At 34.7% G+C, this 13297-nt stretch overlaps 2 protein-coding genes across 2 annotated transcripts in view; one reads left to right on the forward strand and one right to left on the reverse strand.

The window, feature by feature from the left end:
* Nucleotides 1-141: 141 nt before the first annotated feature.
* LOC106066830 (notchless protein homolog 1-like) overlaps nucleotides 142-13297 on the forward strand; it is a 76989-nt gene continuing 63833 nt past the window's right edge. Inside the window, exons 1-9 of the mRNA XM_056005522.1 lie at nucleotides 142-269; nucleotides 1153-1306; nucleotides 2414-2634; nucleotides 3012-3091; nucleotides 3914-3990; nucleotides 4104-4201; nucleotides 4397-4433; nucleotides 4879-5034; nucleotides 5183-5318. Coding sequence (XP_055861497.1) covers nucleotides 208-269; nucleotides 1153-1306; nucleotides 2414-2634; nucleotides 3012-3091; nucleotides 3914-3990; nucleotides 4104-4201; nucleotides 4397-4433; nucleotides 4879-5034; nucleotides 5183-5318 — 1021 coding nt within the window. The 5' untranslated portion in view covers nucleotides 142-207. The remainder of the gene's footprint in view (nucleotides 270-1152; nucleotides 1307-2413; nucleotides 2635-3011; nucleotides 3092-3913; nucleotides 3991-4103; nucleotides 4202-4396; nucleotides 4434-4878; nucleotides 5035-5182; nucleotides 5319-13297) is intronic.
* On the reverse strand, nucleotides 11202-12960 carry LOC106066829 (uncharacterized). Its single transcript, XM_013225918.2, has one exon. The coding sequence runs from the start codon at nucleotides 12846-12848 to the stop codon at nucleotides 11544-11546; it is 1305 nt and encodes a 434-aa protein (XP_013081372.2). The 5' UTR covers nucleotides 12849-12960; the 3' UTR covers nucleotides 11202-11543.

Here is a 13297-nt window from a genome sequence, read left to right on the forward strand (position 1 = left end):
TGTTTATATTTGAATGAAATAATAATTATTATTTTACTATTTATTATTGCTCTTCACATAAGAAAGCACATAAAATAAAATAGATCTAGATTTGATATTCTCTTAAGTTTGTAAAATTTGTAATCAACTTGTAAGGCTGTAATAGTCGATCATTAGAAATTTCCTCATGTGTTTGTTGACATCGAAAACTTGGATATCAACACAAAAATGCCTTTAAAAAGAAAGATAGATCAGCACAATAGATCTAAATCTACCAAGAAAAAAGAGAAGTAAATAGTTATAGATGTAGACTTCTCTGATATTTGTCTATTAAGATTTTGTCCTTCTTAAAATATATTCAACTGAACAATTTTAATATTTTTTTTTACTAGCCCCCTATGGCCTATCCTATCGTAGTCTAAGTATCGTCTATTAAATATATTAGATTCTTTTTTTAGTTCTATCATCTATGCCATACTATTACTATGTCGTCACTGTCAGTCAAGTATGTCTATATACTATAGTGACAATAGTCTTTACTGACTGTCTATAGAAAAGACTTAAAAGTTAAATTAATAAATACTTAATTTGACTTAACTTTAACTAGATCGAAGTCTTAAGTTAAAAGTTAAAGACTATAAATATAATTTTATTATAATAATACTCTAGACAGTCTAGATATCTATATAGATCTAACTATAATAATAATACTATACTATACTCACATACTAAATCAACTAAATGACTAAATAAATAATTTAGAATCTAGATCTAGACTTAAATTAGAATTATTAGATCTTTTAATCAGTATGAGTAGTATGACTCACTCTAGACCGACTCTGGATTTCTAGATCTTTAATTCTTTATTTACGCCACTAAAAAATGCTATAAAACTTCTGTTCCACTTAGACCCTTAGTCTTAGAACCATAATTGGCATAAAATAAATAATAAACTTGAATCAAAAAGCTCTAACTAACTATATTAAATAATATTAGTTTAATTGTCAACAATATATTGAGCTTGAAACCTCTCAAAACTCTGTAGAGTTCAGTCAACTCAAACCTAGAGAAACTAGATCTAAGATCTTTTAGTATTAAAGCATTAAGATTAAAGGGATCTATTTCCTGTATGTTAATTGTGTATAAATGCCAGATGTCCTTATTATTCTCCAGAGATGAGAACACAAGTGAGACCAGTGGGGAAGAGAAAAGAGTGCAGTGTATTTTCAAATCTGAAAGTGGTGAAACTGATGGAGCTCCTTTTGAACTTCCCATAGACATTAGCAAAGAGAAACTTCAACTCGTCTTTGATGCAGTTATACAGAATGTATGAGGGCACTACATATTTTTTTTAGAACAATACCAAATCTGTGGACATTTTAGTGTTTTTTTTTTTGTTTTTGTTTTTTTTGCTTGTTTAAATAATGAAAATAATAATGGCTGAGGACTGATGTCAGATTGTCAACTTGAAGTACATTGGTTCAAACCATTCTCTTTATAATATTATCTGTTATTGTGCAAGAGATTTGAACATTTTGGCTTATTTTTATTTTTAAGAAATATTTTTTGTAACTTAAACGTCAAGCTTAGTAAATATTTTTGTAAATAGATCGGATGGAAGTTGTTTAACATTTCCTGTACTATAAAACATGACATTACTTTGTACCCTTAATATTTGCTAATAAAATCAGTGGGCAGGTCTTTTGGGGGTAACCAAAAGCATTACACTTGTATTGGCACGTCAGGCAGGAATGTGTTGTAATTGTTTTTAAGTATTTTAAAATTCAGAGAAAAGAAAAATCATTTTGAACCATATAAAAGTATTTCAAAGGAATTGAAATTAGTTAATTTGATAATGCTAGATTAGTTTTTTTCTCAAATTTATCATCATATGTGATAGAAAAGAATATAAATGCTTTAATAACTGCATTAGCTATTGAAATCTGCCCTTGTGCCAGGATCTTTCAGAATTTCTGTGCATTTTTATGTACCCTATAGGCACATCTGTGAAGGCCAAGTGCATGGCCCTCAGAAATTTAGCTTACAAACAGACTTCATTTGTCTTCAGTGGACTGTGCCCAACCCTCATCCAATAGTTGATGAAAGAGATTCTCACCCTGATATAGTCAGTTTACTCAGTTGCATTTTGTTCTATAAGATTAAGAAGCTCGTTTAGAAATGAAGATTATTTCACTCTAATCCAAACCTCTTTCATTTGGCAAGGTTCAAACTCGGGACCATTGTGATGATGGTCTGAAGTGCACACCACCAAGCTGCTGTCTTTTGAGGACAATGTTAGTTAAACAAACTCATGAAATCTAAAATGAATTTTTAATAAATAATATTTCTGTATTAGATGAAGTATAGAAGATTATTTACATATAAATGTTTCTTCTCATATGGATTTCATGCCATTTTTTTTTTTAACATTCAGGAAGACAAAGTCCCCTACTCTTTCTTTGTAAATGGTGTAGAAATCAGTGAGAGTCTCATCAAGACTGTTGGTGAAGACGTTATTCAAAAAACAGAAGCCACAATTGAGATAGTCTATCAGCCGCAAGCAGTCTTTAGAGTCCGTGCTGTCACCCGCTGCACTAGCTCCCTTGAAGGTCATGCAGATGCTGTTTTGCATGTAGCTTTCAGTCCAGATGGCAGGTGAGTGATAATTCTTTTTTAGGTTTAAAAATCTCCCATTAAAGTTCTAAGTCCAAACTAAATTTTTTTTTTTTGTGTTTGTATAACAAGTTTCTGACATTTTTAGGAATGAAGATTATTAACTCTTAGCCTAAACTTCCCGCAAAACAGCAAGAGTTGACGTCTGGCTAGAGTAGATAATGGGACCATCATATAATACCACCTAATAGGCAGACAATATTGTTATATGAAACTGTCTATGTTTCGTTACATACACACAATCTTTTAGTGGAAACAAATATATCCTTATTTAGAAATGTTAAAGTTCATTCTATTTTCATTTGTTTTAAGGGATGTCAGGACATTCATTTACGTATGAACCTGTCTTAACATTTCAGACATTTAGCCAGTGGTTCAGGAGACACGACAGTGAGGTTATGGGATATCAATACAGAGACACCAGAGTTTCGTTGTAAAGGTAAGTGACACTAGAGTTCTGTCCCACATTGTCCCAGATGTCTTTGTGTTGCTTGTCTAAAATAATTGTATATTTATATGTAGTAATACTACATGTAGTATCGCATTGATTATATACTATATAGGCATATAGTTTATTTAAATGGGTTCTAGGACATACGATTTAATATTTATCAGGTTTAAATCTTTTAATATTTAACATGCAACAAATGAATATATTAATAGTGTGTCTAGATTTAGCAATTTGCAATTCTGCTATAATGTGGGTATAAGTCCAAACAGCTCTTCCAACTAAACCTTTGTAGGTTCTTAATAGAACTTGAATTAAACGTGAATAAACTTCTTTATTAAAAGAAAAATTAACTTATATTTGTTGACAATATTATACAGCCTTCAATTTCAATGTAGATATTTGTAGAAACACCAAGAAAATAGCAAGATTTCAAATGGTTTCTAACGACAAAATACTTAAACTCATTTCAAAACTACAATGAACACATTTTTTCATTTTATTTTAAGGGTTGATAAGACTTAAGGATTTCTTTTTATCTCTCTCAACTCCATCTTGTCTTCTCACTCCATAACAATCATTTTTTTCTGGAAGTTGGTTGTGTGGCTTCCACTGTGAGTCATTGGCATGGTAGCTCCTCTGCATCTACCCCATGCTAGTTGTCTTGACTGCCATTTTAAAGAAAGTTATTGTTAAGAAGTGTCTTTACAAAAAATAATAATATGAATGAAGATTTTTTTTTAAACTGTTCTTTCAAACTATCTCTCTAGTAAATGATTAATGAAATTTCAGCCATAGCTATTTCTGTTTCAGGTCATCAACATTGGGTTTTATTTCTCACCTGGTCTCCTGATGGACGCAAGTTGGCTTCAGGCTGCAAGGGAGGGAAGGTATAAATGTGTACAATGGTTTCTTTTACTTAGTTTTGAATGTTATGTCTGAAATACTGAGAAAATGAATCTATTCTTTTTGTTTTGGTGTAGTTGTTTTATCTTTGTTCCAGATTTGTCTATGGAACCCTCAAACTGGGAAACAGATAGCTCGGCCATTAACAGGTCATACAGACTATATATCAACATTGGCCTGGAAACCTTTACATTTGTAAGCCAAATTAAAATTTTAAGCACTCTTTGTTTTTTTTTTATAATATTTTAAACATGTAGTGTAATGTTAGTCTCCAGACTTTGTTAAATTTTTAAAATTTGAAATAATTTTTTTTTTTAAATATTGAAAAAAAAAAAACAACTTATTTAAATATTATTATCAAATAAGAAACCATTTTGTTCTTATTGACAGAGACTCAGAGTGTAGATATTTAGCTAGTTCATCCAAGGTAAGACATTTTGTGATTACTTTTGATATTTTTGTTGACTATTCTTTTCATACAGCTCCCTTTTCTTCTGGTGAGCTGTCAGTTATAGAGTGATGAGTATAGTAGTATTAAGAGATACTTTATTTTCCATTGATTTGTTTAGCTTATGATGTGAATCTAGTTTGATAAAGCGCTGTATATTTTTTTTGAAACTACCTGATCATACAACTCAATAGTGATCTATTGGATATTATACTTTATTAATCATCACAGACATTTGGTCTCAGAAGGTTGACAGTACTACATGATAATGTTTTTATTGATTATTAACTAAATACTACGATTTCAAAATGTAATATCATTATATAAAACTGTAGGAATTAATTCTGTACTGTTGTTACATTTATGTATTGAAGTTTTTTTTTAATAATGATAAATTGTGATATTTTTTCTTCATTTCTGTAAGGATCAAACCATAAGAATCTGGGACGTGATAGCTTTTAAGACCCACATCATAATATCTGGCCATAGTGGGCACATTTCATTTGTCAAGTGGGGCGGATCAGATTTGTTATACTCTGCATCACACGACAGGACCATTAAAGTATGGAGAGCAACGGATGTAAGTGTTATTTAGTTTTGTTTTGTGAAATATATTCAAAGTCATAGTCTTGGACTGTAAGGACAAAGTTATTTCTGTCAGCTTTGTGTTTTGCTATCTTTGAGCATTTATGTGCATGTTTCAATCTTTTTTTTTTTTTTAAATTCAGGGTGTATTTTGTCGTAACCTTGAAGGTCATGGTCACTGGGTCAACACACTGGCACTGAGCACAGATTATGTCATGAGAACAGGCGCTTTTGAGCCAGCAGACGCCAAAATTGTACACCAACCAATCACAGACACAGGTAAATTATATTCCTATCTTTTAGGTTTCTTCTTTATAGCTTAAAGGTGTGCAGAGAGATTGTAAAAGTATATATGTTGATAGTATGAGATTCTTACTAGGTTTTGAAGTGTATACATTTTTACTGAACTTCTTTTTCTCACTACTTCTTATGCTCATTGCTTCATTCTTTGGTTATGGTTTTTGTTTGTTTGTTCCAAAATAGTGAGTCTATTAACATGACGCACACATCTAAAATACTTGATTTATAAACACAAAAATATTCTTTTTACTTGTAAAATATTTTTGTTCTACCCACATAAACTAACTTTGGCACTCAACCAAACATTACCATCAAAAGTTACACAGTCTTCCAGTTCTGGGGGGAAATATTTTCAGCATAAAAAAATACATTTACATAAACTGTTTGCAGTTTCTCATTTGTTTCATTCTGATTTTTGTTCCATACTTTTTTTTTTTACTGCACTCATTTCATCCTAATAAATAGGAAACATAATTCTATGAAAAAAAAAATTCATAGTTCTTAAACTTTCACTCTATGAATCACTAACACATTTTTTTACAGGCTGCTATGTCTTTAAAACATTATTTTTAACTTCATGCCATCTGTATCTTGCCTGGGCTAACAACCATTTTAAGTAATTATACTGACTTGGACCAATTATATATCCTACAAATTGAGGATAATTAAATTACTATTCAGTCAGACTCTCACATCCTGTAAGCATTCGAAAATGCCACTGTGACATTTGGCTTGATCTACCCTAAATTGTCACTGTGACATTAGGCTTCATCTACTCTAAAATATCACTGTGACATATGACTTGATCAACTCTAAAATGTCACTGCTACATTTGGCTTGATCTACTCTGAAATGTTGCCTCAAAAATAATTTATGTGAAGCTTTTTACTTTTGCATGACCCTGTGAAAGAAAATGAATACATTCACAGTGTCTTTAAGTGTAGAGATTGTTTCATTTGTCTATTTTAAAAACTTTCCAACTCGCCCTTTTTCGTTGTTTGTTTTCTCTATAGGAGGTTCCATTACACTGCATCACTCTTCTCCATATTGCCCTTACTGTTCTCTATTGCTTCTTCTTCTTTTTCTTTCAACTAGGGTTACCAGATGTTCCGCAAAAGGAGGCACTGTCCTCCTTTTTGAGGTTGTGTCCTCCATCCATCGGCAATGGCCTAAAGTATAAAATGTCCACCTTTTTTTTTTTTGACAACAATTGAATATAATAATACTAATAATAATTTAATGTAAAGAGTGCTGTTAACAAATAATATGTGGGCTCAAAGAACTGTGACAACATTACAAACATAAACATGAGAGCTAAAATGACAAAAAACAGTTTTAAACAGATAGGTCTTAATTTTTTTCTTGAATGTAGTGTAGCATGTTGTCTATCTGAGATCAGTGGGGATCTCAAAAACTAGAAGAGATATGAAAAATATTATTTCACCATGCGAGGTGGCTTGAAAAGTTTAGGTGCAACAGCTACTTTTGGTTTTCTAAAAGCAAACCGTTTAATTTATAAAATTAATTATGCAAGCGATTTTTTCATAAAATACACCAATTCTAAAACAATTGCGTAAATGTAAGGGAGGCAATTTTACACCATGTTAACAAAGAGAGTCAATTTTCTGTGTATTTTCAGTATCACTAAGTCAAATATGTTTATAAAATGTACAAGAAATGTTCACAACAAATATAAATATTAGTTAAAGGTGTTTTTTCTGACCTACTAGCTGCTAAAATTAAAAGAAAGCATGTATGTTTGTTAATAAAGGCTAAGAATGCAATTTGTATGTGAATATCATGCACATTTTTTTAAATGGACTTTTTTATGCAGTGACTTTCATGCAGTAGCGTGACAAGTATCTGCAAGGCATGGTGCTATCAGTTCCCACAAAATTTGAAAAATAATCAGATAGTATTTATTTTTTGTTTAGTGCCCCCATCAGAATAAAAGAGGCTTTTTTTTTTGTGTGTGTGTTTTGTCTGTCGGACACATTTAGATAAAAAAAAAACAATTCTAAAAGCTATTAAAAATCTGATTTACCCTTTAATGTTCCTCCCGCAACATCTCAATAGTTTTAAGTATCTATAATTGATTGTTCCGGATGTTTTTGTGCAAAACTAATCAACGCCAACGAATGTTTGTTAGCTCTTCTAACCTATGATACATTTAAGTGTAAAAATGTTCCGGATATTGTTTTATGAAAAATGAATCAAATGATTGTTTGCAATCGCATAATTGACTAATATTTCACTTATATTCTTTGACAATACGCCACTATAGTTTGATTATCGATATCAAATTGTTCCATGTTATCATCTTTAAACAAATTTTTAAAAAATATCGACAATAGGTAATTTACTAGAAACGATTATTGAAAATCACTTTTTTGTTTTATTTTACATTTAATTTTCTTGCTGAAACATAGCAAAAGTTTTTTAATCGATAAAGGATGTTCCGGATTTTGTTTTGAAAAGGAATCGACCTACATTTCTTACATTTTCTTACAAATCGTCGGCTAAAATTTCCTAATTTTATTTAAAAATCCAATAACGCCAAATTACTGTTTGAAATCCCTCTTCTAATTATTATAACAAATAACCTTCTCATTTACGAAATAAATGTTGTTCCTGATTTTTATGAAAAATATTTTAACTCTAAAATCTGTAAAATCTCACTTCTCTCTTACAGTACATTTATATTCTAGCTAAAACGTTACAAAATCTAATTATCGTTAATATTATGTTCTGATTTTCAAGTATTAGACTTCCTGACACCAAAATATGGTATGAAAATCTCTCCACAAGGCTGTGGTACATCTAAATTTTATATGAGACTATCCAGAAAATGTAGATAACGGTATCACATTTTTCTCGAATTCTCTTTTTCTTTTAGTCTTTATACAAACATCCAGAACAATCTATTATATATACTTAAATCTATTGCGTTCATACTTAAAACTATTGCGATGTTTCGAAACGAAAATTAAAGGTTAATTAAATTTTCAGTAGCTTTTAGTTGTTTTTTTTTATATAAACATAACGGACAGACAGACTGACCGACAAACGGCACAGAAAATGCGGCTTTAATCCTCTTTAAATAAATTGTATTAGAACTCAGTGCACTAATGTCTATGAACCCTCGTTAAATATCTCGTGTTAATAAAGACATTTTTTGTACTAGTCTATTGTGACCGATGGATTTTTTTTTCTTTGACGCCATATGAATGAATGGGTTCTTAAAGTGTAATGCTAAAAAAAACCCTCGGTGTGCCAATGTCTATGAACCCTTGAAAAATTGATGAAGGCGTTTTTTAGTCTAACTAGACCTTGTGACGTAGTGGATTATTTTCCTTTGACGTCACCTGGAATTAATTCTTTAAATGAAATGCTAAAAGAACTCACTCGGTGCACCAATGTCTATGAACACTCGACAAGCTGCTCGTATTAATGACATTTTTTTAGTCTAACTAGGCCCTGTGACGTTGTGGATTTTTTTCCTTTGATGTCATATGGAGTAAATTCTTCAAATGAAATGCTAAAACAACTCGGTATAGTAAACTAGATCTAGATTTTTTACAGTATATCTAGATTTTTAAAGCTAGATCTAGATTTTTATACTCTAATTAAAATCCTTATGGATTCTAGATCTAGAATTTATAGGTGTAGTTATAGGTGTAGATATAGACTAGATCAAGATATAGAATTTCAATTTCTAGACTTGAAGTGTAGATTTTGATTTCCAAACGTCGAGATCAATATTGCAATGCTATAATATACTAAAACTAATCTACTATTTTTAAATTGAATGTTGCATTCAGTCTATTGATAGATTATCTAGGCCTAGGCTTTTTATTTTCATAAATCTAATTACATCTAAATTATTCCATATTTATATTTTAGATCTAGATCTAGTAGATATAGATCTTAAGAGTGCTAAATCAGAAGTTTTGTTTAGGTAGTGTGACGATACGAAACTTGCATACAAAAGTTCATTTTAGTTTTTCCCAGCAAACCGTGAGAAACTTAATTTTTAACTTAAATGATTATTTTCTTGTCCACCCATAACTAATTTATTGTAGGATTTATCCCCCCTCGCACGTTTCTCACGGGACGAATCTCGACGTAAAACATTAACTAGCCTCTCCAGGGCTAACTTTTAATTATTGACCGCTGGACAGGTGACCAGCTCACAAGTCGCTCCGCGGCCTAATAACTTTTCACACCTATCCCCCCCCCCCCGCAGGATACGCATCGCTCTAAGAATAGCATTGCACTCGGGCTGGACAGATACATATTCGCTTAAGACTTTACTCTCACGGTAGGCAACGAATATTGACCATAAATCTGACCTGACGCCTGACATCTCCGGTACATCGATACATGTGAGAAAATCAGCTAGCTTTCTTCCCCACCCGTTAAACAAAATGCCCCAACTATATATAGAGAGACCAAAGCATTCCAAGTTAGGCCCGCTAGGATTCTTACAGTCTCCTCTGTTAGGAAGTTTAGTTGTGAGATTTCATTAGGGACAAACGGCCTGGTTGCTACCCCTGATTGCTACCCCTGATTGCTACCCCTGATTGCTACCCCTGGTTACTTCACACGATTGCTACGACTACCAGATCTCCATAGAAAGCTGTAACCGAGGCAGACCACACCAGATACACCACCCCCCCCCCCCCCAATTACATACCTGTTAGCAAGAAGGCATTGCCTACTGTCCTTGGCCCTAATATATTGCCCAGTGTCCACAGTGCCCTATACTGCCCAGTATCATCTGCCCAGTACCCGGCCCAAACTGTCCACTGCCCAATAGTTATTGCCTAACGCCGACAGATTAGAGCAACCTTCGCAGCAGAAGATAAACTGGTGTTGAGTTAGCACGGCTCTCTACGAGCTAGAGATCACAGCTGAGAGATCGTCCAACTTAGTTTGCAGCACCAACCATCTCTATTGCTAAACAGGCAGCGGCCTCACCTATAGAGCCAGCTTGCCTACAGCATAGGGATATCCCGAGCCGACGTCCTAAGACAGAGCCGGATGACTCATCCTTCTGAGTGCCAGTCCTACGACCGCCAGAAGACGACCCAGGAGCTAGCAGCTAAGAAAAATAAGTAGGAGACATAGGAACATTCTTCTCCTCCACTCACTCAATAATTAGCAATCCATGATGAGCAGTTATATTAGATATTAGCACCTTCATTTCATTCCTTAATTATAATTTTATTTGATCATTTTCCTTTGTAAACTTTCATTTATTAAATTATTTTATTTATAAACGTATAATATTGGTCTGTTCTTACTGTTAGTTGCGGTGTGCCTGTACAAAATCTTATATGTGAGCGGGATAAAATTAATAAAATTTCCCCTAGACATAAACAAACAAGCCAATTATTAACTAATTAACATCTCGTCACAGGTAGAGCTACACCCTCATTCTAGTTCCATTTAAATGAAAATGCCAATAGATCTGTTGTTAACTGTGCTGAGACATAGAAGTACAAGCAAGATATCTATTCTTTTCTTCTTTTTTTCAAGTACAAATCAATACCAAAAGATACTCTAAAATCGCACGTCTGACATATTGTACATATCCGGTAGATGTCGTTCCGTAATGTCTAATATAACTCTTTATCAATATTAGGCTATTAGTTTGTAACCAGTTTGTTATTAAGTTAGCAGCAATGCCTGGTCGTGCGGTTAGCGTGCTGGACTGATTATCTCGACGGTCCCGGGTTCATACCTCGCTCGCTGCCTTTCCCCGTCGTCCAGCGGGAGGTTTGGACAAGTTAGTTATCTTTAATTTTGAAACATGTAAGACAGAATTAAAAAAACAAACAAATAAATATTTGAAACATTATTACTTTTAACAATCAAAATAAAATCACGTCTTGAATATTCCTTGCGAATTGGCGGATCCGACGGGGGCCGCCTCTGAGTTTGTGTGATAACACAAACTCTCTTTGTAATCTTGATTTTTCTTTTTTAAGTTTTCCGTCTCGTTTGATAACTTGTGATCTAGATTATTACGTAAATATAATGACGAGATACTTCTGTTAGTGAAATAGTGTACAAAAACTTGAGATTTTGTTTCACTAATAATGTTGACCAGTCAATCTTTTTGGTGTAGCCAACAAATTCCACGTGTGCGAACTAGGCATCATGGGAAACAAAGATTTCTCATTAACAGGTGCAGGGGCCCTAAGTCATGGAGCAATTGAGTTTCATTGCTGGGTCTAACACTGGCGCTATGTGACCCGTGGCCTTGCATTCTTCCCACCCAGTCTTCCAGATTTGAAGGACATCAGTCATGTCTGACTCTGTGTTTCTGAAGAAGGCAACATCTTCTGTACCGTTGTGCTTCATGTGGTTGGCGTCTGTTGGGAGAAGGGACAGGTTGGTGCGGTAGTAATGCAAGGTCATGTTGACTTGGTCCGTCAGACTGTCCTGGATGGTGGACCTGTAGTCGCTGTACGGTGTGCACTGGCCGCTCTGGTTCAGCTTCATGTTAACGTATATTTCCCCAAGGACATTCTTCTTGAACATGCTGGAAGGTTCTTCATACCTGAACTTGATGAAGGCGTTGACCGGGTGGTTGAAATAGTTTGTAGCAGCACATGTTGTGTTGGTCACAGTTTGTATGGACGCTATGGAGATGTTGGCGATATAGCAAACAACCAAAGTCCAGGATGGAAGTTTTTCCCAGATGGCCATTTTAAGGACGTTAGCGACCTGCTCAAACTGGATCTTAAATTCTAACTCTTTGTTCGGACTGGACCTGAGTTTGTTGATGGTGGTCAGCCTTATCCAGTTGACCACAGAGTCATGCTTGTCCGGGTCTAGTTGATCCTGGTTGAAGAAGTGGGCGTGACTTGCAAAGATGCTGACGTGGGCGAAGTAGCGCTGGTCAGTGAACTGGTCGTCCAGCAGGGTAGTGGGCACCCGAAAACTGGTGGTGCCCGAATCGTTGCGCTCCGTCTGGTTCAGGGCAAAGATGGTCACGGCGAAGGAGAACTCGGTGATCATACCCAGCATGAAGCAGACTTTAAATTTGAGATGGTGCTTCTTATTGTGCTTGTCGTTGTAGAACGTGGCCAAGCTGACGAGGATCCTGACGACGATGCCTGTTATAATGACGCAAGCCTTGCCCAGCTGGAACACGCTGATGGGCTCCTCCCGGCACAAGATCAAGCTAAAACTGATGATCATTTGTGGGATGTCGACAAGCCAGATGACCAACGCACACAGTGAATCCGAATAGAACCAACTTTCATCTGGTTCGTTGATGAACTCCAAGAAAAGTTTGATGATCTCAAATATGAAAGCGAGGGTGCCAATGATGCTGAAAGCTAGGAGCGCCCTGACTGCGTCCTGATCTGGCTCCCCGTATACAATGCCCGTCCCCATGTCTTTGACATCTGTGTAGAACAGCCAGTCATTGATAAAGTGTGCAACATTGTTGGCAGCATGAAGCAGAACAGCCACACCATGGAAGAACTTTTCCATTCTCTTCGATTCCCTGTGAGAAGTAAGAGATAAAAGTCAGTGAAACCATGCAGTGAGATGATTAGCTTACTGTTCCGTTCTAGGCACCGGAAGTAGAGACTAAATGTACTAGTTAGGCATTATTTGACGTCTTAATCAACGGCACTCAACAGACCGCGCCTCGAACGTTTTCCACCAATGGTGCTTGCGCTCCATAAAGGACACCTGCTGGTGTAGACCACGGAAGGCACCACTTATTGATAGCAGCGCTAGGCAATACACTACATGTATTATGGATGGCCATATGCCAGAGGCGATTGTTTTGGCCAGACTTTAAAGGAGGACGGCGTAACTGATGTGCTTACTTGAGAGCGCTTCAAAGATCATCTCAGGCGTCAGTCACTGGCATCGAACTGGGAGAGATTTCTATGCTCTCTCTTCTAAAAGGAAATTAAAAAAAAAAAAAAAGG

Source organism: Biomphalaria glabrata, chromosome 12 (genome assembly GCF_947242115.1).
Source record: "Biomphalaria glabrata chromosome 12, xgBioGlab47.1, whole genome shotgun sequence".
Lineage (NCBI taxonomy): Eukaryota > Metazoa > Mollusca > Gastropoda > Planorbidae > Biomphalaria > Biomphalaria glabrata.